Here is a 27,988-nt window from a genome sequence, read left to right on the forward strand (position 1 = left end):
GCTCAGCATTCTCTAGGGAGAGGAGTATGAGAAGATTTGTACATGAAAAACTAGAGTGTACTCGTGTCAGAGGAGAAAAAGTGAAGGAAAAGGGATGCCAACTCAACGATTTCTTATGCAAACATATTTTCAACCCAGTTTTCTCATAGCATGCAAACAAAAAAACAATCTCATAAGAAAGATTCTTATAGGCAATTATTTTTTTACTACGATATTTTTCCCGCATTTCAAACGCATCCTTTTTTTTTTCCAGTCACGTTTTTTCCCCATCTCTTGCTTTCAGTTTCAGCTCAGGTTTAACACCACAAAAGACAAAAAGAAAGGCTAAGGGTAATGGGCCCCACGGGGCCAACCGGAACGTGGAAAAGCGAGAACTATAAATAGTGGACCCAAGAGGATAGGGAGCCGATTTCAAAAGATTGGCTTCCCACCAATTTACCCTCTTTTTATCTTTTTTCCTCCTTCGGCGCCTCCCTCGCCGCCTTCTCCGGCGGAGGCGAGCTAGGGTTCCGACGTCCCCATCGCCGGAAAACGGCCGTTCCTCCGCCGCCCTCTCATTCCCTCCTCCCTCCTGCCGTTCCGGTCTCCGCCGCCGGTATGACGTCCAAATCGACGAGCTCGGCCTCCGGATCGAAGGTTCCGTCCAGATCTGATGCCAAGGACGCTCAGGTTCCCGTCTGTCTTCTTCCTTACTGCGTCTCCTTTCTTTCCCCCCTCGTTTCGTTTTTGTTGTTTTGCTTTATTCTTGAGTTTTGATTTATCCTTCCCCCTGTTTTTAATGGGGGAAATTGCATAGATTTCTCGTTAGTTTTTCCTTTTTCCTTTTTCTCCGATTGTGTTTTTTTCGTTAGTTTGGGAATGAGAAAGCGGATTAGAGGCTTGGCGTTTTTGTGAGGTGTGTGCTTAATCTATGCTTCTTTGCTGTACTAGCTAGTGGCACCCGAGGCCAAGGTTTATTATAGCTGATATCACTATCATTCTATGAGAACGTAGTCTGGATATTGTGTTTTCACTGGTGAGTTGTTTGTATGCTAGTGTGGATTCTCTTTTTTTCGATAGGCTGGACTTCTGTTTCTTGCGTGGTTTTTGTTCGAGGGTGATCGGCCGTGTTTGGTTTTCGTGTGGTTGTGGTGTTTGGTGAGTGTTGGTCAGATATAGAAGAGGTGCATTCTTCTTATCAATCATATGTTGAGAAGATATGGATGATTGGTGTATCTGGAATCGGTGAATCTTTTGTAAACGTTTGAGTTGTCCGTGGGATGTTTTAAGGTTTGACTTCTGTTCGTTTTTCATCTTTGTTACAAATGTCTTGGAGTGAAACTGGATGTGGGAGGAGTTTATTAGCTGCATTGCTGTTCTAGTCGCCCTTGAGGATCGAAAATGTGGGTCACGTGTGAGCCTGGGTTGAGATTTCTTTGTGAAAGATTTGAGGTTCTTAAGATGTTTAATGCCTTGATGACTTCATTCAACTATTGTGTATGAGCTGAGGGCCTTGGGAATGTTCGATGACCTGATTTTTGTAAGAAAACAAGACGACTTCAATCACGAAACAAAAGTTCTCCAATCTTCAACTAAAACTGTTGTCTCAAGGAACACACTTACACCATCTACAAAGATAACCACAAAGAGTTCTAGAGAATCACTCTCATAAACTCCACAAAGAGGATAAAAAATATAATTTATTCAATAAAGAGAGTGTGCCAAAAGGCATACAAAACAAAGAGGAGAACACCCCTATATATACACAAGGGAGAGAAGTGGGAGATTAAAAGAGAGAGAGAGTAGAGAGGGAGCAAGGCTCCCAACAACCAACCCAACGGCTAGAATTTCTAGCCATTGGAGCAGTCAAACTTAGTTTGACTTCTCCCTATATTCCATATATTAATTTATGTGTAATATATATATATATATATATATATATATTATATTATATACAAGTATATATATACATATATGCATGTACGTATATATACTACCATATATATAAGTATACATGTATCTACATTTTAACACTCTCTCTCAAACTTATGGTAGGATAACCGAAGGTTTGCCTAAAAGGAAGTGAAACCTAGGAATAGAGAGAGGTTTGGTAAAGAAGTCTGCCAACTGGTACTCTAATGTGATATAAGACAAATCGATAGTTTTTTTAAGATATTCCTCTCGAATATAATGGTAGTCTATCTCGATGTGCTTCATTCTTTCATGAAACATGTTGTTACTGGCAAAGTAGACAACACTCTTGTTGTCGCAACACATATTTGAAGCTCCTAGAATCTTGATTCCCATATCAACCAACATTCTTCTCAGCCACACAACTTCCATTGTGGTAGTAGCCATGGCCCGATACTTGGTTTTGGTTGAAGACAGAGAGACTATTTTTTGCACCTCCATGAGATCAACGATTTACCTAAGAAAATACAAAAACCTGTGGTTGAGTGTCTATTGTCTGGATTACCTCCCCAGATTGCATTTGCATAAGCAAATAAATCTAATGCACAAGAAGAATATATAAACATACCTTTAGAGAGAGAATTTTTAAGATATCTAATAATATGCAAAACAACTCCCATGTGAACAGTTGTGGGAGCGTGTTAAAACTGACTGCCTCTGTGTATATCATGTGTTATTTCAGGTCTAGTAATAATTAGATAAGAAAGAGCTCTGATCAGCTGTCTATAAGAAGTTGGATCATCTAGAGGCTCCTCATCATCAATTCTCATTTTAACATTTGTTACTTTAGGAGTGTCAACTTTCTTATCATATGATATTCTAGACCTGAGAATAATATCAGAAACAAATTTAGATTAAGATAATAAATAAGCTCTAGGAGATTAAGCAACTTCTATTCCTAGAAAGTAGTGTAGAAAACCCAAATCAATCTTTTCAAAACTAGTTTAAAGAATATTTTTGATATATTGTACTCTTTGTTTGTCGCCTCCAATGATTATCATGTCATTTATATAGAGTAGTAGAATGACATTACCTGTATTAGACTCCTTAATAAACAAAGTAGTGTCAGTCAAGCAAGATCTAAAACCAATATCAAACATAACTTTGCTGAATCTATCATACCAGGCCTTGGGTGTCTGTTTTCACCCATATAATGCCTTTTGAAGGTGAATAATCTTTCTTTGAGAACGACTCATACCAGGGGGTGCCTCCATGTACACTTCTTCCATAAGATTTTCATTTTAAAAGGCATTTTTAACATCCATTTAGTATATAGACTAGTTTTTAATTGAAGCTACTGCAATAAGAGTTCTAACCGTGGTCATGCAGACAACTAGTGTAAAGGTTTCTTCATAGTTAATGCCATGTTCTTGCAAATATCCCTTTGCAACTGACTTAACTTTATATTGCTTAAGGGTTCTATCACTATTGGTTTTTATTTTATATACCCATCTACAACCTATGGATTTCTTTCTTGGTGGAAGATTTTGAATAAACCAAGTTTGAGCCTTCTCCAAGGCTTCAAGTTCTACCCTCATAGCTTCAACCCATTTAGGGTGTTTTTTTAGCATGAACGTACGATGTGGGTTCTACATACGAGTGAATTAGGGCTATGCATGCTTGATATTTTAAGAAAACTGAATCATAGGATACAAATTTTGATGTTGGTTTTGATATTATAGATGATTTCCTAATTTGCAATTCATTTTTACTAAGGTTAGAAAACTTTTCAAGTGCACATGGAGGGTTTTGATTTCCCTGCCTAGAATATTGCATACAAGTTTAATCATTGTGGGGCAATTCATCAAGTGGTTCAAAGTTGCTAGATTCAATAATGTTCTCTAAATCGTGGTCATAATCACAATTGTCAATATCTTGCTTTGAGACAAGGTCAAACAAAAAAGAATACTCGGTTATTTCCTTCGGTTGATCCTTATCAAAGAAATTTTCTTTTTTTTAAGAAGGTAACATTCTGAGAGATGTATAATTTCTCATTTTTAGAATCATAACACTCCTTTTTGGTTATTGATATAACCAAAGAAGGCACAAGGAATAACTCTAGGAGAAAACTTGTCATTCTTATTGGTAAAAATAAAACATTTGCAACAAAAAATTCGTAATCTTGAATAATCAGGGGAAAATTTAAAGAGTTTTTCAGTCGGTGAGATATTGTGTAAAGAAGATGATGGCATTTTGTTTATAAGATAAGCAACAGTCAGGACAACTTCTGCCCAAAAAACCTTAGGCACATAGCTACCAATAAGTAAAGTTTTTCGATGTTTTCTCTCAGGTATGCCATTTTGTTGTGGTGTGTGCATACACAATCTTTGATGCGTGGTGCCATGTGAGTAGAGATTATTTTTAAATTCTTTTGACAAAAAATCTCTCTTTGAATTAGTACGAAATATAAAAATATTATTTTCAGATCTATTTTTGACCATCTTATGAAATTTTTGAAAATGAAAAAATACTTTAGATTTATGTTTAAGGAAGTAAATCCAAGTATATCTAGTAAAGTCATCCACAAAAATAACATAATATGCATATCCACCTTTAGACACAACTGGTGTTGGACCCCAAACATCCGAATGAATCAATTCAAATGGTCTAGATGAAACAAAAATTCGATATTTGAAAGGTAATATTTTCATTTTCCCCATAACACAGTCTTTGCAAGTGAAATAATTAATATTACAAAATTATTCCAAACTTGAAAAAAAATGAATTTTAGATACACTGGGATGTCCTAATCTTCTATGCCATAATTTTAAATCCATTTTTTGGACATCACAACAAAAAGCATCTTTTGGTATCTCCAAAAAATCCATATAGTAGAGACCTCCCTCTCTATGGCCTTGCTCAATCAACTTTCCTGACTGGCGATCCTGCACCAAACATTCATTTGAAAAGAATGAGATATTATAACCATAATCTGATATTTGAGATACAGATAGGAGATTCAAGTTTAATTTTGGAATGTATCTAATTTTTGGAATGAAAAACTTTTTTGAGTTCGAAATATCCTTTTCAAAACTTTCTATTCCTTTGGTTTCAGGAGGTGTTCCATCGGCTGTAAATACTTTTGACACACTTGAACAACCCGAGCTGAGGAAGATGACCCTCTAAGAAGAGGTTGAATGGCTTTAACTAATTGAGCTAGATACATGCTTCCAATAGATGATTCTTGAGTTGTGAGAATGTCCTTGTCCTTGTCATTTGATTCTTGAGAGCCAACCGAAGCAACCTTCTTTTCAAATGTCGCTTTTAGTTTAGGACATTGGGGCTTAGTATGTCCCGGTTCATAACAAAAATAACAAATGTTTTTCTTTCTTTCATAATCATTTCCTTGTCTTCTATAGTGAGGTGGCTTATATACATGAATATAGTTTCTCAGTAAAAAAATGGCTAAGATGATCTATTTTCTTCCATACTCAATTCTTCTATAGTGTTTTCAATAGAGGGTATTTTTCCTCTATAAAGAAAAATAAACTTTGTAGATTCAAATTCCGGCCTTAGACCGTTAATGAATTAATAAAAGTGCTCCGCATCTATTTGCCTTTGGCTGAGTTCTATGTTTTCGGGACAATGCCACTTTGGCTCTAAAAGATCAAATTCTTCTCAAAGTTCGGATAGGTCATTATAGTATTCTCTAATAGTTTTATTCCCTTGAACCATAGTCTGAACTTTCTCTTGCACATTATATTCTCTTAAGATAATCTCAAGCCTTGTTGACATGCTCAAATTTGGCAAGACTTGAACATTTTTTTACATTCACACTACTAATAAGCCAAGACATGATCTTGGGATGTCTCATCCTCCATTCATTCCGCTCCTTCTCATAAGATGTTATAGCCTTATATTTATCATTTTCAGTTAGAAGAACCTCTTTCTCACCCTCTACCTTAGTGAGAACTAGCTTGGGTTCCGAATCGGGTCCATCTACTAGTCCCCACAATCTTTTTTCCCAAATAAGGTGTTTCATGATAGAAGCCCATGTTACATAATTGAAATCATTGAGTTTTATAAGTTTAATGGTGACATTATCATTGTCATCCATTTTTACAATAGCTAATGAGAAGTGAGGAGATGAGAGGAGAGGAGAGGAGAAGAGAAAGATAAATAGAGAAGAAAGAAGAGAGGAGAGATAATGAGCACGAGCACCCCTCCGCCAAAGAATTTTACGATCACTTCAATGCTTGCAAGATCACCAATACTTTTGAGGAGGATACTTCAAATGAGCTTCAATACTTTCAACCTTGCTTTGATACCATATAAGAAAACAAGAAGACTTCAATCACGAACCAAAGGTTCTCTAATCTTCAATGAAAGTATTCTCTCAAGGAACACACTTACAACATCCACAAAGATAACCACAAAGAGTTCCAAAGATTCACTCTCACAAAGTCCACAAAGCGGATGAAAAATATAATTTATTCAATAAAATGAGTGTGCCAAAAGACATACAAAACAAAGGGGAGAACTGTAATGAAATAAGCGAAAATACAAATAACAAGTGAAAACCACTTGTAGGTCCAACAATGGACAAGAACGAAGAAGATTAAACAAGCACTTTAAGTGCAAACACATAAACCCACAAAGTGGAAATTTCAAAAGGCATAAAAAGAAGAAATATTATTGAGAGAGTGAGAGAACTACTTTCAAATAAGAGGGGAACACCCCTTTATATACACAACAAAAATGAAAGAGAGGGAGTCATTGGGGCTCCCACAACGTAGTCGTTGGGGACCCCTTTATATATGGGGTCCCCAATGGTTCCCAAAAAGGAGGAAAAAAGAAATTTAAAATAAAAAAAGAAAATAAAACCTAGAATAAGTTGTTTTAATAAACAACTTATATTTACACGTGAAAAGAGCAAAATACCCCTATCGGATATTTTGGAATAAACGGAAAATATATATATATACACATATGTATATATATTTTTAACACGCCCCCTCAAACTTTACGGGGAGAGAATCGAAAGTTTGCTAAGAAGAAATAGAAAACGAGGAGCAAGAATAGCTTTGGTGAAGAAGTCTGTCAACTGATATTCCGAGGTGACATAGGGCAAAGTGATAGTTTCTCGTAAATATTCATCACGAACATAGTGACAGTCCATCTCAATATGTTTGGTGCTAGGGGTGGCAAAACCTGACACGACCCGCGAACCCGACCCGCCAACCCGCCTCTTAGGTGGGTTCGGGTTGGGCAAAAACGAACCCGTTTAATAAACGGATCGATCCGCCTAACCCGTTTATTAAACGGGCCGGGTTCATGTTAGGAGTATGCCAACCCGCCAACCCGGCTGACCTGTTTAATAAACGGGTTAGGCGGGCGGGTCAACCCGCCAACCTGCCAACCCGTTTACCCGACCCAACCAGTTTATTAAGTAGGTTGGCGGGTCGTGTCGGGTTACCCGTTTAATAAACGGGTCGGGTTCGTGTTTGCCACGACCGATCCGTTTAATAAACGAGTCGGGTTCGAGTTGAGGTATGCTGACCCGCCAACCCGACCCGATTGCCACTCCTATTTGGTGCACTCATGAAGTATATCATTGCTTGCTATGTAGATCTCACTTTTGTTGTCACAACATATCTTTGAAGGAGTTGAGATGATGATCCCCATATCACTAAGAAGACTTCTAAGCCATACAATCTCTATGGTTGTAGATGCCATGGCACAATATTCAGTTTCGGTGGACGACAGAGGTACCTTTTGCTATTTCTTGTACCTTCATAAAATAAGCGAATCTCCTAAAAAATACAAAAACCAGTAGTTGAGATTCGATCACTAGGATTACCCCCCAATCGTCATTAGTATAAGCAGTTAAGTCAAAAGATAAGGAAGAGGATAAGAAAAACCCTTTTAAAATAGTGTTCTTGATATATCGCACAATTCTTATTACTACTGCCATATGAACCGTCGTAGGGGTATGTTGAAACTAGCTTGCCGCATGAACCGCATATGCAATATCTAGTCCGGTGATAGAGAGATAAGTAAGATATCCAATTATTTGCCGATAGGGAGTATGATCGTTAAGCAGAACACCATCTTCTAGTCTTAATTTTGCATTTATAACTTCTCTACTCTCCACTTTCTTTTCATCTAAAATCCCCGACTTAACACAAATATCAGAAGCTAATTTCATTTGATAGAGTATCTATCCTCTATGTGAATAGGCTACTTCAATACCTAAAAAATATCTCAAGAAACCCAAGTCAGACATATCAAAAGTTTTCTTTAAAATAATTTTATTTTCATTCACTCCTTTGTCATTTCCTGTGATGATCATATCATCAACATATAAAAGATGGATCACAACAGAGTCACCTGTTTTCTTGACAAAAAGAGCAGTGTCAGTATAACAAAAAACAAAACCCAAATTAATTAGTACATTACTGAATTTATCATACCAAACTTTAGGGTCTTGTTTAAGACCATACAATGCATTTTTTAATTTTAAAACTTTTTCATTCAAATTCATGCCAGGAGGAGGATCTATATAAACTTTTTCACCAAGATCTTCATTTAAAAAAACATTTTTAACGTCTAATTGATAAATAAGCTATTTTTTAACAGATGCAGTAGCAATGAGAGCTCATACACTTGTCATTCGAGCAATCAGGGCAAATGTCTCATCATAATTTACCCCATACTCTTGAGCATATCCTTTGGTCACTAACCTAGCCTTATATCTCTCTAAGGACCCGTCACTTTTAGTTTTTACTTTAAAAACTCATCTACATCCTATAAGTTTTTTTCCTTGAGGAGGATCAACTATTTCCCATGTTTGAGTTTTCTTAAGTAAATTAAGTTCAAATTCCATAGCTTCGTTCCAATAGAGATATTGTTTGGCATCATTATAATGAGATGGTTCATAGAAAGAGTGAAGGGCTATTAAGTATGCTCTAAAATTTTGGAGAAAAAGAGTCATAGGATACAAATCTATTTGGTACTTTAGAAATACAGTTTGATCTTCTATGTGAAGATTCTTCTAAAGATGAGTTTTGAGAAAATTTTTCGAGAGCACAAGGATGAATACCTTCTTCCCTTCTAGTATAAACTTGTGTATTACTTGATATATGTTCATTTAAATCTTCATGTTGACCATTATCCTCATTATTAAGAGATTGTTCATTATGATTAATACCATTGTCAAGGGACTCAAGAACCTCAATAAGATTATATTAATCATTTTGGGTTAATAAATCAAATAAAAAGGAGTAATCAATGTTTTCTTTTGATTCTTTACTTTCAAAACCATTTTCATCTTCAAGAAAGGTAACATCCTTTGAAATATAAAGCTTGTTATTTATTGGATCAAAACATCGGTATCCTTTTAAGAACATAACACTTACAACCAAAGATTCTTAATCTTTTAAAATCCAGATTCATTTTATAAAGTTTTTAAAATAGAGAAGCATTGTTCAATGACGTTGAAGGAGTTCTATTAATTAAGTTGAAGTTAGAGCGGCTTCGGCCCAAAAAAAATTTGGAATATTCTTGAAAATTAAAAGAGTCCTAGTAGTTTCTATTACATGTCTATGTTTTCTTTCCGCAAGGCCATTTTGTTGTGGACTTTTAGGACCAGATCTTGGATGACAAATTCTATTTTGTTTTAAATAATTTTGAAAGTCATTAGACATATATTCTCCTTCAGAATCCGATCTTAGAATAAAGAGATTACTTAAGAATTGATTCTTAATCATTACATAAATTTTTTTAAAGAAAGAGAATACATCGGATTTACGATTTAGAAAATAAATCCATGTGTATCTAGTGAAGTCATCAACAAAAATCATATAATATGAGAAGCCACCTTTGGATATGATAGGTGAGGGACCCCATACATCGGAATGAACTAGTTCAAACGGTTGTACAAACACAAAATTTCTTTGAGGAAATGGAATTGCTTTCATTTTTCCAAAAATGTAATCTTTACAAGTTGTCTTTCACATTACATGTATTTCTCAAGAAACAGAAAAGAGACAACTTTGAAAAGCTAGGGTGACCAAGTCTCTTATGCCAAATATCAATGTTTTTTACATTTGCAAAATTACAAAATGACTTGGGTGGAAGAGTAAAAAAATTCATAAAATATAGATTACCTCTCCTATGGCCTTGCCCAATTAGCTTCCTTGACTGAAGATCCTGTACGGTGCAATCTTTAGATGAGAAAGAGACTTTGCAACTATGATTTGAAATTTGAGAGATAGAAAATAGATTTAAATTTATTTTTGGAACCACCCTTATTTTTGGAACAAGAAAATCTTGAGAATGTTTTAAATAAGTGTTCCAATTCTTTCGATTTTTAAAGAAGTCCGATCGGCCGTTGAAACATAAGATGGGGAGGGGTTGGAATATACTTTAGAAAGAATATTCTTATGTAGTGTCATATGAAAAGAAGCACTGGAGTCAAGAATCTACACACCTGGAGGAGATGATGATGATGCGATGGCAACACCCGAAGTTGAGGATGTCTTGAGAAGATGTTGGAGTGCCTCCGAAATTTGATTAAGAGTATCTTTAATATCTTCATTTTTTCACTTATTTTTTCTTTGATATTTCTTCACCAATGGAAGCCACTTTACCCTTAAGCTTAGGGAAAACTGATTTAATATGTCCCGGTTCATTACAGTAGTGACAAGTAACACCCTTCCTATAACCACTATTATAATTGGGTCCATTTACATGGTTATTATTTTTGGCAAAGTGAGGAGGTCTATATGTTTTTACATTTAATTTTGGCCTAGTAACGGCCAAAATATCATCATTCTTATGAGTCATGCTAACACGAGTTTCCTCTTGGCATACTTCGGCAAGGGTATCTTTGATAGGCAAGGCCTTGCTCCTATAAAGAAGAGATGCCCTTGTTCAAATTCTGGTCTAAGACCATGAAGAAATTGAAAAAAATGTTCTTTTTCAATTTGTTCTCTTCTCATTTCAATATCTTCCAGAGCCACCCATTTAGGCTCAAGAAGAGCAAGTTTGTCTCAAAAGGGAGACAAAACACTAAAATAATCGTGGACACTCATGTCCCTTTGTTTAGAGGATCTAAATTTTTTTTGACAAAAAAATTGTTTAGCAAAATCCTTTTGGGTATACATAGGAATAACCAAGCTTCATTCGCCCTTCTAAACTTAGCAATGTTGGCATAAATTTTAATGTCAACATTGTTCATGAATCACTTCAAAATCTTGGTGTGGTTACTTTCCCAATCTTCTACCTTTACTTGGTCACGAATAGCTTTAAGGCAGTCTTCCCCATCGAGAGCCTTTTCAATACCTCCGATTTTGGTGAGCTTCAATGTTGGTTCAAGAGAGGTTCCTATCACGAAGTCTCAAATTTTCTTCTTGCGAAGGTGATTCTCCATAGCCGATGCCCACATCAAATAATTTGTACCATTGAGCTTAAAGGAGAGCTCCACCCTTGAATCATGCTCCATATTGAAGAAGAAGGTAGAGAGGAAGAACTTTGATCACAATCTTCAAAGTGGCACAAAAGAAACCTTCCAAGATCGAAAAAACCCAAATGATTCTGATACCCTGTAATGAAATAAGCGAAAATACGAATAACAAGTGAACAATACTTGTAGGTCCAACAATGGACAAGAACGAAGAAGATTAAACAAGCACTTTAAGTGCAAACACATAAACCCACAAAGGGTATATGCCAAAAGGCATAAAAAGAAATATTATTGAGAAAGAGTGAGAGAACTACTTACAAATGAGGGGGAACACCCCTTTATATACACAACAAAATGAGAGAGAGGGAGTCATTGGGGCTCCCACAATGTAGTCGTTGGGGAGCCCCAACGGTCATATTTATGATCGTTGGGGACCCCAATGACTCCATATGTGGGGTCCCCAATGGTTCCCAAAAAGGAGGAAAAAAGAAATAAAAAAAAAGAAAATAAAACCTAGAATAAGTTGTTTTAATAAACAACTTATTTTTACATGTGAAAAGACCAAAATATCCCTATCAGGTATTTTGGAATAAACACATATATATATATATATATATTATGTACATATATTTTTAACAGAGAACACCCCTATATATATACAAGGGAGAGAAGTGGGAGATTAAAAGAGAGAGAGAGAGAGAGAGAGAGAGAGAGAGAGAGAGAGAGAGAGAGAGAGAGTAAGGCTCCCAACGGTTAGAATTTCTAGCGGTTGGGAGCAATCAAACTTAGTTTGACTTCTCCCTATATTACATATATTATTTTATGTTCAATAAATATATATGTAATATATATATATATATATAAATATATATAAGTATAAATGTATGTACATTTTAACAGGCTCAACTGGGCCATGAGCCTCGTTAGGCCTGGTTAAGTGTGGGTAAGATTTCTTAGGGATTAGGATTTGCCACACAGGTATAACCTATAGAATGCCAGCTGGTTATGGATCTTGGTGAATGGATTGTTGCCTTTCCGATTAGGTGTCAGTGTCATAATGTTGTATGGTTTTGGTGAAGGCTAGGACAAAACAAAGGAATTCAGAGAGAGGTGGCACTGAGTTGGCCTGTCTGAAAAGCGACAATCCAGGCTGGCCTAGTGGATGAGCTTAGTTTGAACCAATTTGCTTTTTTAGCTTTGCTCAAATATAACTAGTCCTAAACCCAACTATTCAATTATCAGGTTGAGCTTATCCCATGGCTGGTCTCAACATGATTACCCTGCCAAGATGTTTAAATTGGCCAATCTAAATGTAGTAACTTCCGTTTTCCTTGGAATTTGATAATGAGTCACACACTCAATTTGACTTTCAAAGTCCTCACATGAGCGTCTTTTTTCAACAGATTATTGAAGTACGAGTCTATGCTTAGGGTCATGCAAAAGTGTCGTGGGCCGATGTTTGTTTGGTATAGGATTAAGCTTGGGATTTATTCAGGATTGAGTTGGGGAGATTGATTAAGGCTAGGGTTGAGCCAGTGAATAGGCTAAGGTTTAGATTTTTAGACTAGGTTTGTATAGTTGATAAGCGGCAGCAATATTGTAAAAACCATGTTGTATTGTAAATATGATACTATTCATCATATGATTGCACAATACACCAATATATGGCATGAAACATTATGTTATCATAATATATAGATAATCTATATATCAATATGTCTCGTCTGGCATAGTTGGATAGTGCAAATCAGTGTTGTGAAAAGCGTTGAGGCGTAGCGAGGCGCTCCACCAAAAACCGAGGTGAGGCGTAGCGAGGCGCTCCACCAAAAACCGAGGTGAGGCGTAAAGCGTAAGCCTCAAATATTTTTTTTGAAAACTTTAAAAAAATTATAAAAAAATATCTAAAAATATAAATAAATAAAGAAATGCTTTATTGATGAAATAACAACCAATAAAAAATAGAAAATCTCAAATAAGTACTAAAAAATATGAGATTAACATATAAAAGTAACTAAAAACTGATTACATAACTGGAAAATATATGAGATTAACCAAAAAAGTTAAAATATAATAAGAAACTGATTACTTAACTGAAATAACTGGCAAATATATGAGATTAACCTACAAAAGTTAAAATATATGAGATTATTCTAAAAAATATGAGATTAATCATTAACATATAAAAGCAACTAAAAAAATGATTACATAACTGGAAAATATATGAGATTAACCAACAAAAGATAAAATATACTAAGAAACCGATTACATAACTGGAAAATATATGAGATTAACCAACAAAAGTTAAAATATATGACATTATTCTAAAAAATATGAGATTAACATATAAAAGTAACTAAAAAACTGATTACATAACTGAAAAATATATGAGATTAACCAACAAAAGTTAAAATATACTAAGAAACTGATTACATAACTGAAATAACTGAAAAATATATGAGATTAACCTACAAAAGTTAAAATATATGAGATTATTCTAAAAAATCTGAGATTAACATATAAAAGTAACTAAAAAAATGATTACATAACTGGAAAATATATGAGATTAACCAACAAAAGATAAAATATACTAAGAAACTGATTACATAACTGGAAAATATATGAGATTAACCAACAAAAGTTAAAATATGAGATTATTCTAAAAAATATGAGATTAACATATAAAACTAACTAAAAAACTGATTATATAACTGGAAAATATATGAGATTAACCAAAAAAAGTTAAAATATACTAAGAAACTGATTACATAACTGAAATATCTGGAAAATATATGAGATTAACCTACAAAAGTTAAAATATATGAGATTATTCTAAAAAATATGAGATTAACATATAAAAGTAACTAAAAAACTGATTATATAACTGGAAAATATATGAGATTAACCAAAAAAAATTAAAATATACTAAGAAACTGATTACATAACTGAAATATCTGGAAAATATATGAGATTAACCTACAAAAGTTAAAATATATGAGATTATTCTAAAAAATATGAGATTAACATATAAAAGTAACTAAAAAACTGATTACATAACTGGAAAATATATGAGATTAACCAACAAAAGTTAAAATATATTAAGAAACTAATTACATAACTGAAATAACTTAAAAATATACGAGATTAACCAACAAAAGTTGAAATATAGTAATATACTAAGAAACTGATTACATAACTGAAATAACTGGAAAATATATGAGATTACCCTACAAAAATCTTGTTGATCATGTCTCATAAATCTTGTTGTAAAAAAAAAATTGCGCCTCATGCTTGCGCCTTGAGGCACAGAGGGCTGCACCTCAAGGCGAGGCACGCCTTTTGTGCCTCAAGGTGTGTTTTTGATAACACTGGTGCAAATCAATCGCTGGTGAAACTTGAAACATAAAGTTAATTCTTATTTTTGAGCCAGTTTTAGTTGCAATTTCAATTTAAATAGGGTCATTTTTTATTAAAATTTTCAGCCTCGTTGTGTGTGATTTATTGTGAAAAAAGGAAACACAAGGGAGAAGAAGAGAATGCAGCCAAAGGGGACATTCATGCAGCCTGAAGATATATACATGGAAAATAATCAAATATATTAATATATAGAATTACTTCTCTCTATTGTAAGGGTTTACAAATAACTCTTATAACTTGAAAGCTGTGTCACACGGACACTCCATTTTGCCCTCCGTACCCGTGTCGACACACATGAACACCTGGACACACCATTTTATCCTCCGTACATACAAGTTTGTATTCAATTTATAATTTATAATTATATTTTCAGTATATAATATATATTTTAAATATAGCATATATATTTAGATTATATTCAGTTTATTTTGAATTTTGTATTTATGTAATATTTAATATATATCCATGCCCCATACTCGCATTTTTTAAATTGCCGTGTCGTACCTTCAGCACCCGTATCCATACCCATGTGACATAGCTTGAAAGACTAGTGTACCTTTTACAAAAGTTGCATATTTTTATCACTCCCTCAAACTGTGCATGATATAAAAGCATGGACAGTTTGGTCTTCGAGTACCATTGTTGATTATCATTGAAGGCTTGATAAACAAGTATGCCACTTGATTGGTTCCTTGAAAGAATGATGGCTCTGGTTCTTTTCTCTCTGCTTTTTTCATGCACTGTGTTTATCAACTTCCACATGCTTCATCTTCCTACGCAGTATCAGATTTGTAGCTATTTCCATTGCACTCTTATGATCTCAAAAGAGAAGTGATCGCTCAATTTGTTCATGTAAAAACACAAGCAAGTTACTACCTGTGAATCGAGACATACCAGGAACCTGTTATTGATATGTGTCACTGGATCTTAGCCCAGTCTACATTTGAATATGCCATAACAATCAGAGGCACATTATCAACTTTCATAGCTGGCATTTTGTAAACAAGTCCATCAGTTAGAGTCCCTTTAATATACATTAAGACTCATTTAACTGCTTCCATATGACTCAATCGCAATAATTTTTTGTGCTTCTTATAAAAAGCCTCTGAAAACATAAACTGAAAATAAGGGTGATATTTGTGATTCTGGTGTCACTAATTTCATAAAACAAATGTAGACTATGTAGTGCAGCTTTGGCACTTACTCTTTCACCATATGTATGACCTTAATTGCCTTCCACCTCTAATGATTGACTCCTGTCACTATCATGGCAAGTATCAACTTTAAACTTGAAACAAGCCAGTTCCAAATTATTTATGGTAAAAAAAAATATAGATCCAATTTATTTGAACCATAATTTTTGCTTCATATCTGCTGGAAATGTTGGTGGGATTGACATTGACAGCTGTGTGTGTCTTTGCATGTGCACGTGTGTGCTTGCATGTGCCTTGTTTATATGTATGTGTGCACGTGTGTTATGCATATTTTTTTTCTTTTTTTTGTCTATGAGTTTAACTGGCCTGTTTACAATTTCAGACGAATGAATCCCAGGACACCAATCACATTGTTAAGAATGTTTTATCAGTTATTGAATCCCTAAAAAAGCAAGTGACTGATGATCGTGTTATGCTCATAAAGGTATCCTAGAATTTCATGGTTATTTCCTGAAATGATGTTTTGTAAGGATGTTGTGGTTTTGGACTTCAGATCTCTATTGATTAATCTTCTTCTTCAGCACAAAATTGAAGAAAACAATCAAAAGCTGAAAGGTTTTACAAATCATGTAAACAATTTGTCAAAGATGAGGAGGTCTTCTACAGCAATTGGTGGTGACAAACCAGTTGACTTGTTAACAAAAGGTGAGGAGGGAGCATTTTGTACATTGAATGGTCTTGATCATGCTGGTAGTGAAAAAGAAAGCACCTGCTGTTTTGAGGATGTATCAAATGCTTCTTTGGGCATTATTTCCGGAAACAACTTTGGAGTAAAAAATGTTGTTCGGCCTGTCAAGCTGCCAGAAGTGCAAAAGCTGCCACCATACACTACATGGATTTTTTTAGACAGGTATGAATGGTTCTGTACCATACCAAGGTCTTTCTCTAAACACGTTTTGATATTCATGTTTTTTGTTATTATAATTTATTTTCTAAACTTATTTTCCTGGTCTGCTATGTGGGATCTGCTTTAAGACCACAGTGCTTGTGCATGCTGTTGATCTAATATGGATTCTAGCAGGTTACTGAGAACTATTCATCTTTTGTTTTCTCTCTCTTGAAGTAGAAAGCAATTCATATTGTTATTTGCTTGGCTGTTCTGAAACTTTTCCCAGGTAATGTGGCTAATCTCTCTATTTCTATCTGCTCTGATTTGCAGTTCTCGACATTTTAAATTAGAAGACTGCTGTATATGGGGCATGCTGATCCACCTTCTTTGGGTGATCATCCTGCAATTTTCACGTGCATGTAACCATAGTGACTGTTAATCTTTGAGCCATGTGGCTCCTTTATGTTGCTTTACTTTAGAGAACCACTTTCTGGGCTTATTGTGAGATTCATAAACTACTGCAGTATTTGTGGTAAACAATTGTGATTAATATGATCTTTTTTAAGATTGACAAGTTTCTAGCATTATCTTCTCTTTTAATCATCACAAAAAAAAGTTTCTAGATGACGTTTTCCTATCATGTGAGTTTCAGAAATTTGCTTCTTCATTAACCTCTCATTTTGCCTGAATTATTGGTATCAGAAATTTTTATACCAAAGTGCATGCTGCTGCTTCCGTACATGCATTAAATGGAATTGGATGTTGGTTGCTTAGCAGCCCTCAATTGGTGGTTCAAGTGAATCTCATCTTCATTGCAAGATTCAGAGCAAGCAATATAAAAGTTATTCTGCCATAAATTGTCTTGAAAATGGGGTGATGTTCATCTTTAGGCATGCAGTGGGAGTTTCTTGTCTAAATGATGCATAAACTGAAGAAAACTCAATCTTTTGTGGTTGGCTGATATGTTGGTAATCTGTTGGAAAGTTACATTTTTGTTCTGAAGCAAGGTCTGCCTGGAACGTGTTCTCAGTGACATTGATATTACATCCAATAAAATCTGTTGATCTTGTTGCAACTTTTTCCACGGGCCAACATGTCATTTTTTTAATTGTTCAATTCATGGTCCATTTGGCTAATTATTACTTTTCCTCATCTTAATAGCGATTACACATTGCCTTTTTTTCCTCCTTGCTTCGTCATAAGATTCCATCCGGTTGACCGATCTTTGACAAAATGTGTCCAGGAATCAACGCATGACTGAGGATCAATCTGTTGTTGGAAGGAGGCGGATTTACTATGATCAGAATGGTGGAGAAGCACTTATTTGCAGTGATAGTGAGGATGACATTGTGGAAGAAGAAGAAGAAAAGAGAGAATTTGGTGATTGCAAAGATTATATTCTTCGGTTGGTAAAATCATTGAACCTGTTGAAATATGTGAACAAATTTAAAATTTTTACTTTGATTATCGATCTGGGGATATCCCCTTGTTTGATTTGCACTTGATTAAGATGATTTCACTTGTAGTTATTAGGGTGAGTTATGCATACCTAGGTTTGCTTGTTTGAACTCCTTTGGCTTTTCAATGGAGTACATATTGCTTTACTTACCTTTTATCTTGGTGTCCTACCTTTAAATTCTTTTTCCTGGTGGGAAGAATCTCCACTTTTGTGTTAGTTGATGTAATTCTTTTGGTGTGAATTTTTCTGCATTCCCTATATGTTCTGTACATCGAATTGAATTTGGTTTACTTGTTCTTTTTTACTGGTAATGGAAATACTCCCACTTTGCTTGTCAAATATAGATTCTCTTGTATCAGAGGTGTCTTACATTTGATGGTGCCCCCTATTATTAATCTTCTTGTATTTTTTCACAGAATGACTATTCAAGAGGTTGGGCTATCTGATGTTGTGCTGGAGTCACTTGCTCAGCAGTTGGAAAAGAAGCCTTCTGAAATTAAGGTCTCTCTCTCTCTCTATATATATATATATATATCCTCTTTTTCGTGTCATTATGTTCTTTATGGATGAATATATATGAATATTACTCAGAGGTTGTTTTGATGCTGTAATTCTGATCACAGTCTCTGGCTTCCATGTGGCTGATGGCACTGGTTTGTAGTGCTTTTTTTAGTTGCTTCCATTTGTTCACAGTCAATATCGAACATCTTATACAGGAAAGGTATGAACGCTTTGTAAACGAGGAGAAAATTAGGTCATCACCAGGAAAGGGAGAAACTAAAGCTGATGTGTGGCGTGACGATTCATTTGCTGAAAAAGATCTTGAAGCTTCTTTGGATTCTTTTGATAACCTATTCTGTCGCCGTTGCCTGGTAAGATCACTGCTATTGGGAATCAATATATTTGTTCATTGGTCCTCTTGAAGAGCTTGTTTGCATATATATCCTTGACAGTTGTTTTCTGAATTTCTGGCAGGTTTTTGATTGCAGGTTGCATGGATGTTCCCAAGATCTTGTTCTTCCAGTAGGTGGTTAACATTTCATTGTTTATTCGTGTGTTAGTATGCAGCACCTAAGCTGCTTATCTGACCCTTGGTTCCAGGTGGAGAAACAACTGCCATGGAGCTGTCCAATTGATGATGCAGGAACACCTTGCGGCATTCACTGCTATCTGTTGGTATGAATATCAATTACATTGCTGTGCTTGTGCCACAAGTTGTATTGGAACTCCATTATCCTTACATCATGTATAGTTTGTGTTTTTACTAGAGCTATTTAGTTTATATTCCATCTGCTATCTTTATATCAGGAAATGAAATCAGAAAGTACTGCTACTGCCTCCTCTCCTGTTCATGAGGCACTTGAAGAGCAACCACTTCCTTCATCCTATAGTGCTGGAGGGCAGGGAAGCTCAAGAAAAAAAAGTGCATTGACTAGTTCTAGTGGAAGAAGGTCAAAATCTCAGCAGGCAGAAAGTGCTTCTTCAACTGCAAATCTTGTATCTGAAAGCAGTGTATCAGAGACAAGGTGTCACAAGGATACCTCCAATTGCAATCCGCTGTCACCCACAAAAATTAAACAATCTGCAAAATCTATTAACAAAAAAAGCAACAAACGGGCTGCTGAAAAGACACTAATTTCCATACGTAAGAGACAAAAAAAATTGATGGCTTCTGATTCTGACTCTGTTGTAAGTGGCTTTTTATGGCCAAGAGATATGAAGCTTAGATCTACATCACGCAAGGAGAATACTGACACCATGTCTGACTCGGTGAGAAAGGCTGCAAAGTCTCCGAATCTTAGAAAGTTAAGAAGCAACATGTCAGCTCCCTTAGGTGATGAGAAATTAGCTGATACAAAAGTTAGCGAAACACAGAATGAGACAGATAAGGATCAAACAGTTACATGTAGTGACAACATGTCAAGGAAGGGTTATTTTGGTGTTACAGCAGTTGGTAAACATGAAGCAAATGATGAGAAAGTGTGGAAGACTATTGAAAAAAGTCTATATGCTAAAGGTGTAGAAATATTTGGAAAGAACAGGTGAATTTACTATTTATTCCCTTTTTTCTTGTAATCTTTAAGTTCTTGTAAGTTACTCTTGTTGCCTGTGATTCCTGCTTTTTTTTGCCCCTCATTTATCATGTCAAACCACATCTTCATTGCTTGGTTAGCTTAGTAAACAAAGTTACAAACTGTTATCTGTTGATGGGGTTGCATAAGAAGGGAAGTTTAAGAAATACTTATTTTAGCATATTTATAGCTTAGTAAACAAAGTTACAAACTGTTATCTGTTGATGGGGTGACCTATGCGCTGACTAGGCTGGGACTGCCTATGCTGCCTAAGCGCCGCTTAGGCTTTTTTTTTGAAGATTTTTTTAAGACATCATTTGTTTTCTTCTTCAAGAAGAAGAAGAAGACGTATTATTTATCTATTGCTTGTATTATGTCTATTGTTGAGAAGAAGAAGACGTTATTTGTCTATTAATTGTATTATGTCTATTGTTGTTGTTTATTTTTTTGTATACATGATTTTATTTTTTGCGTATTGTTCATTCACATTGTTAATTGTATGGTTTGTTTATTCAAATTGTTAATTTATTCTTAATTTGTTTGAGCAGGTTAAGGTTATGGAATATAATTGCTTTACAGTGTTCAACGACATATTATTTGTCTATTGCTTATTGTTGATTGATTTTATGTTGTATACATGTTTCTTATTATCCGCCTAGGCCTTTTTAGGGGCTCACCGCCTAGGCTCCACCTAACGCCTATGACAACTAAGACTTCAACTAGTTTAAATGCTTAGATACAATGGTCTTTCATTGGAGAATTTAGAGCTAATTGTTTTTCTCAGGAAAATCTTCTCAAATTCTTTAGAAATTGTTTTTTTTTGGCAAAATGTGTACTTTGGGAGAATATTGTGATAAATGTATAATAGCAGTGTCTTAAATTTATAGTGATGTCTTGCCTTTATTTTTTGAAAAGGAAAACACTTTGAAAACACAAACATTGATAATATTGTGATATCCGGCGACTGTTTTGAATGGTCATGCTATGCATAATGGTCCAGTTTTGTTCATGTGGTGTACACTCAGGAGGCTAGCATTATCTGCTACACTTTGATGGCCGCATAAGTACTTTTTGTATCTACCTTTTAGTCTCTATATATGCTGGAGAGATGATGTACTTCTCGCTTCTTTGTCGCTTAACTTCTATATGTTTTTCATGTCCAATTAACTGCTAGAGCATTCAAATTTATCTTTGGGGATACATATATTTGGTTTAATATAGGTGTTCGTTTTTTGGACCAGTTGTTTAATTGCTAGAAATGTTATGAATGGGCTGAAGACGTGTGCTGAGGTGGCTCAGTACATGATGTGGAATGAAAATAAGCATTTGCGAAGAACCGGAGATGGTGCTAATTCGCTGACAGATGCCAGTGGCAAGGATGACTATAGTGATACCATGGTTAGAAACTTAGAATCATGTGTGTTTTCTCTCCATGTTAGTTTTCTATGCATCTATAAAAATGAGATGAATATTTTAGGGAACTGAACCAAGGAGGAGATCAAGATTTCTGCGGAGAAGAGGCCGAGTGCGGCGGTTGAAGTACACTTGGAAGTCTGCTGGTTTGCATTCAATAAGAAAACGAATCACAGACAGAAAGGACCAGCCTTGCAGGCAGTATACCCCATGTAGTTGTCAATCTGCCTGTGGAAAGCAGTGCAGTTGCCTTCGAAATGGAACATGCTGCGAGAAATACTGTGGGTTAGTTCTTGCATCTTACTCTCAGTCTGTGTGGATTTTACTATCCCATTGGGCTTATAGTTTGCCTTTGTGCTCCAATGCTGTCTTCTGCTTGCTGAATTAATTTCAAATTTAACTCTTGTGCTGCTTAACCTGATGGTGATTATATCTAATAGTTTTGCCAGTGTTTCATTTAAGTCTTCCAATAGAAATACTTGTTCCATGGTGAATAATTTATAGTATTTTGTTGCATATCTAAGAAAAGTCTTGATACCTTCTGAGATTTTATTCCATATGGTTTCTCTTAGATTATTAGAAACTCTTCGGAAACTTCATTCACATCTTATTTTTATAGAAAATTATTTGTGTCAATATGCGAATGCAATATAATCATTTAATTTATGTGTTACGCTTGCATATAAAGTTGAAACTTAAAACTTCAATGAAAATATTGCGAGTTCCTAATTTCTAGTACTTTCATTTTTTCATTACCTGTATGATGCATACCAGAATGACTTGTTATCTATGTCACAGGGACTCGCCAAAGAGCCAGCCGCACCCGCGTTGACGTGGGTTTGGGTGCAGCAAAGCTCATGTTTTGCCGCACCGGGTGCGATCAATAAACCCAGGATGCGGTCAACCCTCACCTATGTTACCGCAACATGGCACTTAGGGTGTTGTACCCGTGTCGACACGGGTACTGGTACCTTGACATGGCATTTGCCGTGTCCTATATTATATATTATATTTTCAATATATAATATATATTTTAGATATATAATATATATTTTCAGTATATATAGTCGTGTCCTCTTACCCACATTTTTTGGAATTGCCGTGTTGTACCCTCCATACCCAGGTGACATATACCTGCACCCATGGTTATATGTGTCCAAAATGGACTTGGTCAACTTTGACTGAGCCCATTTTGGTCCACTTTTAACAAAATTAAAGGGGAGGGGGGTGTTTAGGGCACGACTCCTCCCCTCCCCCACCGACCCCTCCTCTTTGCCTTCCCTGACTCCTCTTCCGACAGTGGCGGTGACAACGACAACAATAAGTCTCTCTATCTATTCCTCTTTTTCCTCCTCCGCCTTCTCCTCTCTTCTTTTTCCTCCTCCTCCTGTCTTTCTTCTTCTTCCTTTTCCTACTCCCTCCGCCGCCCCTCCCCTCTTTCTTCTTCTTCCTTCTCCTTCTCCTCCTCTCTTTTTTCTTCCTTCCTTCCTCCTCCCCTTGTTGGTGCAAGGGCCGAACCCATCAAGCTTGGGTTCGGTTCTGCTGAACCCAAGCCTGGGTTCCATAGAACCGAATCCATGCTGGGGTTGGGTTCTAAGTTCGGCCAGTTTATTTTAATAAAAATTTTATTTTTTTGGTTTTAAGGATGAAAATGATGAATTTATGCATGATGAATGGTAGATTGTTAATTTGATTTATTACATGAATTTATGCATGATGAATTGATGATATGATAATTGTTTTTATTTCATTAGTGTTAACTTTAAATTGTTAAAAATTATATATATATATATATATATATATATATATATATATATATATATATATATATATATATATATATATATATATATATATATATATATATATATATATATATATATATATATATATATATATATATATATATATATATATATATATAACCGTCCCCGCACCCAAGTTTTTTTTAAAGTGCTTCATCGCTGCACCCACACCTATGTGACATAGCTTGTTAACATCAATTGGCAGTAGTGGCATATTCTCCTATAATTTTACTCTCACATTTGATGTCTTGATGAATTCAATCGCCTTTAGATTTTTTGCTCATTGACAGCCATTTGTGACATTCCTTGGATGTGCTAGTGAATTTTTTGTGCCTTTCTTCCCCCCTTATTATTGTAGTTTATGCACCATTCTTGCTTGAACTGATAATTATCATGCTTCTTGTATGTACATCAACTAGATGTCCAAAAAGTTGCAAGAATCGGTTTAGAGGTTGTCATTGTGCAAAGAGCCAATGTCGAAGTCGCCAGTGCCCATGCTTCGCTGCTGATCGGGAGTGTGACCCAGATGTTTGCAGGAATTGCTGGGTTGGGTAAATATATTTTAATTGATTGATAATAGATCCTTTTCTTTCTTGTTCTTTATTTCCTTTTTTCACCTCTATTTTGCATTGGATATTTTTTACGATTGTTATGGAACTCCCAATCAGAAGCTGTCATTGTTTAACTATAGAGCTGTGAAAGTATGATATGTCCTTTCTTTTTTCTGGGCTATCCCGAAAACTGTTCAAAATTCATTTAGGTAATTTGGCTTCTTATTATATCATGTGGCAATAATCATATTTTTCCAAGTCAGAAATGAGTTGGTCACATATGAGTCTGGAGGCACTTTATCAAGTTGATTGTAATGCAACAAAAAACACAACTTCACAGACCAAGAACTACAACACTACCACAGAATGAAAAGGGTCCAACTAGAAATAATTTAGACTTGTGAAATAACTCATGGGCATTTTAGAGGAAATTTGCAAGTGCAAAACATCTCATGCTCTTTCTCTCTCTCTCTCTCTCCATATATATATATATATATATATTTGAGAAAGTGGTAGCTGCTAACCACTTTTCTAGCTGACTGGGCTTTTGAAATTTTCCTTAAATCTGACCATATAAATGTGTTCTACATGCTTGATTTTATAGGAATCGACTCTTGGATCATCCGATCCCAATACACAAGTACGTTTTTATAAGGTTTAAAAATCAACGGTATAAGTTTTTCATAAATATTTGTCTTAAAACATCATTTTTTTTTATCGAAAAAACATGATCCAAGTGTTGTTTCCTAGTAAATTCACCACACTGAACACATCTGTACAATCAAATTCAAGGAAAACATGGAAAAAACCCTTAAAAAACCTGGTTAGCAGCTACCACCTTCTCTCTCTCTCTCTCTATATATATATATAGATGCAAACATGCTAACTTTTTCATTTTATTTTTAAATTCTGACCATACATATGTGTTCTATGTACTTGATTTTATAGGGATCAGCTCTTGGAGTGTTTTTATTTAGACACATGGGTGGATTTTATATGGTTCAAAAACTCAATGGTCCAAAATCTTTGTAAATTTGAGGCTCCAAATATTATTTTTTCATCGAAAACACATGATCCAGGTGTTGTTTTCTAGTAAATCGACCACACAAACACATCTATGGGGTCGGAATCGCAAAAAAAGCACCGGAAAAGCCGAACACACTTAGCATGTTTCCATCACTCTATATCTGTGTGTGTGAGAGAGAGAGATTAGATATGTATGGATGCATGTATCTATCTATTATCTCCCCCCTTAAAACAATCTATTGGTGTTGGATGCCAACAACCTGTACCCTTATCTAGGTAAGGTAAATTGTGTGGATTGTTTCCACTTGCACTAATTTGAAATTTTGAATCCTTAACCTATTTTTGTACTTTATGTGTTTTTTTAGAGTACTTTATGTGCTGTTATTGTAGCATTTGAATCACCTTTATTTTCTCTTTTATATGGGACCCGATCCTTGGTAATGCCTTTTTGAAGTTTATTTTTCTGTTTTGATTCTTCCAGTTGTGGTGATGGTACACTTGGAGGTCCTCCCCAAAGAGGTGATAATTATGAATGCAGAAACATGAAGCTGCTTCTCAAACAGCAACAAAGGGTAGTTATTGAGGATTTCTTCATTTCTTCAAAGCATGGCTAGCCTTACCTCGATGTTTTAAAACCCAATGACTTGGGAATTAGCTGGGGAAGCGTTGACTGGTGACTTGGCTGAGTCAACTTGGTGACTCGGTCAGGTCATTATAACTTGTAAATTTATGAATATATAGAAAATCACACACACACATATATATATATATATATATACATTCTGTGCATAATTATATAAGTGTTTGTGCGTATATATTATGTCAAATATATGCATCATATGTATATATGCATACATATATAATAATTTAACTTAATCATAGTGTGTATAAACTTTATAATATACATGTATTACATAAAAGTTTTATTATGTTACTCTATAACTATCATATAACACACACAGATAGATACATTACTAGGCTAAGTGATGCCGAGTCATATGAAAACTCAGCTGACTTGGCCGAATCTTGTGCAAATGCTGGCTTATTCACTGGGTTGACCCAGTGAATGGCCAAGTCAAGCCCGTTTGACAGAGTAGACTCAGAGACTTTTCAAACTATGCCTTACCTTGTAACCTTGCAACCTTGTCATAAGTTTCATTTTTCAGGAATTCTTGGCAAATACTTTTTTTTGTTTAATCTCAGAAGCATTAATAAAAATGCTAAGCTTTGTGAATTTCTTTCAAGTTCTAGAAAAATATTCAGCCAATTTTGTCAACATGTTGTAAATATCATGATATTATTAATCATTAGGCTTGTATAATGTGTAATCTTTCAAAATTTCCCCAAATTCATGGTTATCATTTCATCCTGCAGGCATTTTTTTGCTAGTATGTTATCCAAACGCCTCTCTCTCTCTCTACCTCTGGTGTGTTGGTGTCAAATATCATTCATAGCTGATGACTGTACTATTAATTGTAACATTCTGCATTCGCAGGTTTTACTGGGAAGATCAGATGTTTCTGGTTGGGGTGCTTTTTTGAAGGTAATCTTTGTTCAAGATCGGCTGTTGTCCTTGTCTTGTTACATTGTGCTAAATAATCGTTGGTTCTCCAGAATAGTGTAAATAAACATGAGTATCTAGGGGAGTATACTGGTGAATTGATTTCGCACCGAGAAGCTGACAAGCGTGGGAAGATATATGATCGAGAAAACTCATCATTCCTTTTCAATTTGAACGATCAGGCATTCTCTCTCATTTGCAGTCACTTTCTTTTCTATTTTAGTATTTTTTTATTAAAGTTATATCATGACCAGGAGCTGGTCCAGTTTAATATGACTTTCTTATTGTATGAATATACTACGATGCAGTTTGTTCTTGATGCTTACCGGAAAGGTGACAAGTTAAAATTTGCTAACCATTCACCAGATCCAAATTGTTATGCTAAGGTCTCTCTCTCTCTCTCTCTCTCTCTCTCTCTAGCGTAGTGTTTTTGCTACCACTAAATGAGATTGTGATTGCTAATGTATAGGTTATTATGGTAGCCGGTGACCACAGAGTGGGAATATTTGCCAAGGAGCGAATATGTGGTGGGGAGGAGCTATTCTATGATTATCGTTATGAAGCAGACCGTGCTCCTGCTTGGGCAAAGAAACCTGAAAGTTCAAATTCTAAGAAAGATGATAACTTTGTTTCTCAAGGCAGAGCTAAGAAACTGGCATAGGTTTTTGTATTTTACGTTGATGGTTTCATTTTTCCAAATTAACCTCATTCTTTTTGGTCATTCATTATCCAGCGGTGCAATCCTTGTCACGAAGGGAAGCCCCTTGGGTCGGATGTTAGATTGATTTAAAGGTGTTAAATGTTGCCTTCTGATCAATTTCTAAGTGTGGTGTGGCTCCATTTGTTTGAACAAAGAACACCGGCATGCTCTACCATGAAGGGAAACCGAAACAGAAATCGTACAACCACAAAGAAACTGTGTTGATACATGCAATTTTTTTAATTTTAACAGTGATTGTGACTCTCTCTTAGACATTGTTCTTCACGTCATGCCGCCTTACATTTTGTTTGTGGAACTCCATGTTTTTGTGCTACTTGTATTCCCTAATAAAAGAATTGAGAGATTCCGGTGGTGGTAGGCATTTGAACTTCAGGCCCTAATGGAAACCTTTTCTATTCTTCCTTTTGGGGGCATAATTTGAGTTTGGGCTTCTTTGAGCTTTGCTTTGGCTAGCATGTTTGACAGAGATGAATGAAGTACAAAATTCTCTGTTAATAGCCACATTAATTCTTCATTTTTATGATTTATCATCCTAGTTTAGTGAGGTAGGGTAGACATCAATAAGGT

At 35.2% G+C, this 27,988-nt stretch overlaps 1 protein-coding gene across 1 annotated transcript; it reads left to right on the top strand.

The window, feature by feature from the left end:
• Positions 1-413: 413 nt before the first annotated feature.
• LOC149847829 (histone-lysine N-methyltransferase CLF-like) lies at positions 414-27,671 on the top strand. The gene is made up of 17 exons (XM_090003550.1): positions 414-669; positions 16,307-16,408; positions 16,506-16,834; positions 18,057-18,218; positions 18,689-18,773; positions 18,989-19,144; positions 19,248-19,295; positions 19,374-19,448; positions 19,581-20,314; positions 21,586-21,742; positions 21,822-22,042; positions 23,982-24,113; positions 25,621-25,711; positions 26,635-26,682; positions 26,754-26,882; positions 27,009-27,086; positions 27,170-27,671. The coding sequence occupies exons 1-17, from the start codon at positions 598-600 to the stop codon at positions 27,359-27,361; spliced, it is 2,811 nt and encodes a 936-aa protein (XP_089859676.1). The 5' UTR covers positions 414-597; the 3' UTR covers positions 27,362-27,671.
• The last annotated feature ends 317 nt before the right edge of the window (positions 27,672-27,988 follow it).

This window comes from Nuphar pumila, chromosome 1 (genome assembly GCF_984573655.1).
Source record: "Nuphar pumila chromosome 1, dmNupPumi1.hap1.1, whole genome shotgun sequence".
NCBI classification, from domain to species: domain Eukaryota; kingdom Viridiplantae; phylum Streptophyta; class Magnoliopsida; order Nymphaeales; family Nymphaeaceae; genus Nuphar; species Nuphar pumila.

Coding starts and splice junctions, on each gene's coding strand:
- LOC149847829 (XM_090003550.1), top strand. CDS start 598: ATGACGTCCAAATCGACGAGCTCGGCCTCCGGATCGAAGGTTCCGTCC. Junction 18,219..18,688: donor TGCAAAGATTATATTCTTCG/GTTGGTAAAATC, acceptor ATTTTTTCACAG/AATGACTATTCAAGAGGTTG. Junction 25,712..26,634: donor TTCTCAAACAGCAACAAAGG/GTAGTTATTGAG, acceptor CTGCATTCGCAG/GTTTTACTGGGAAGATCAGA.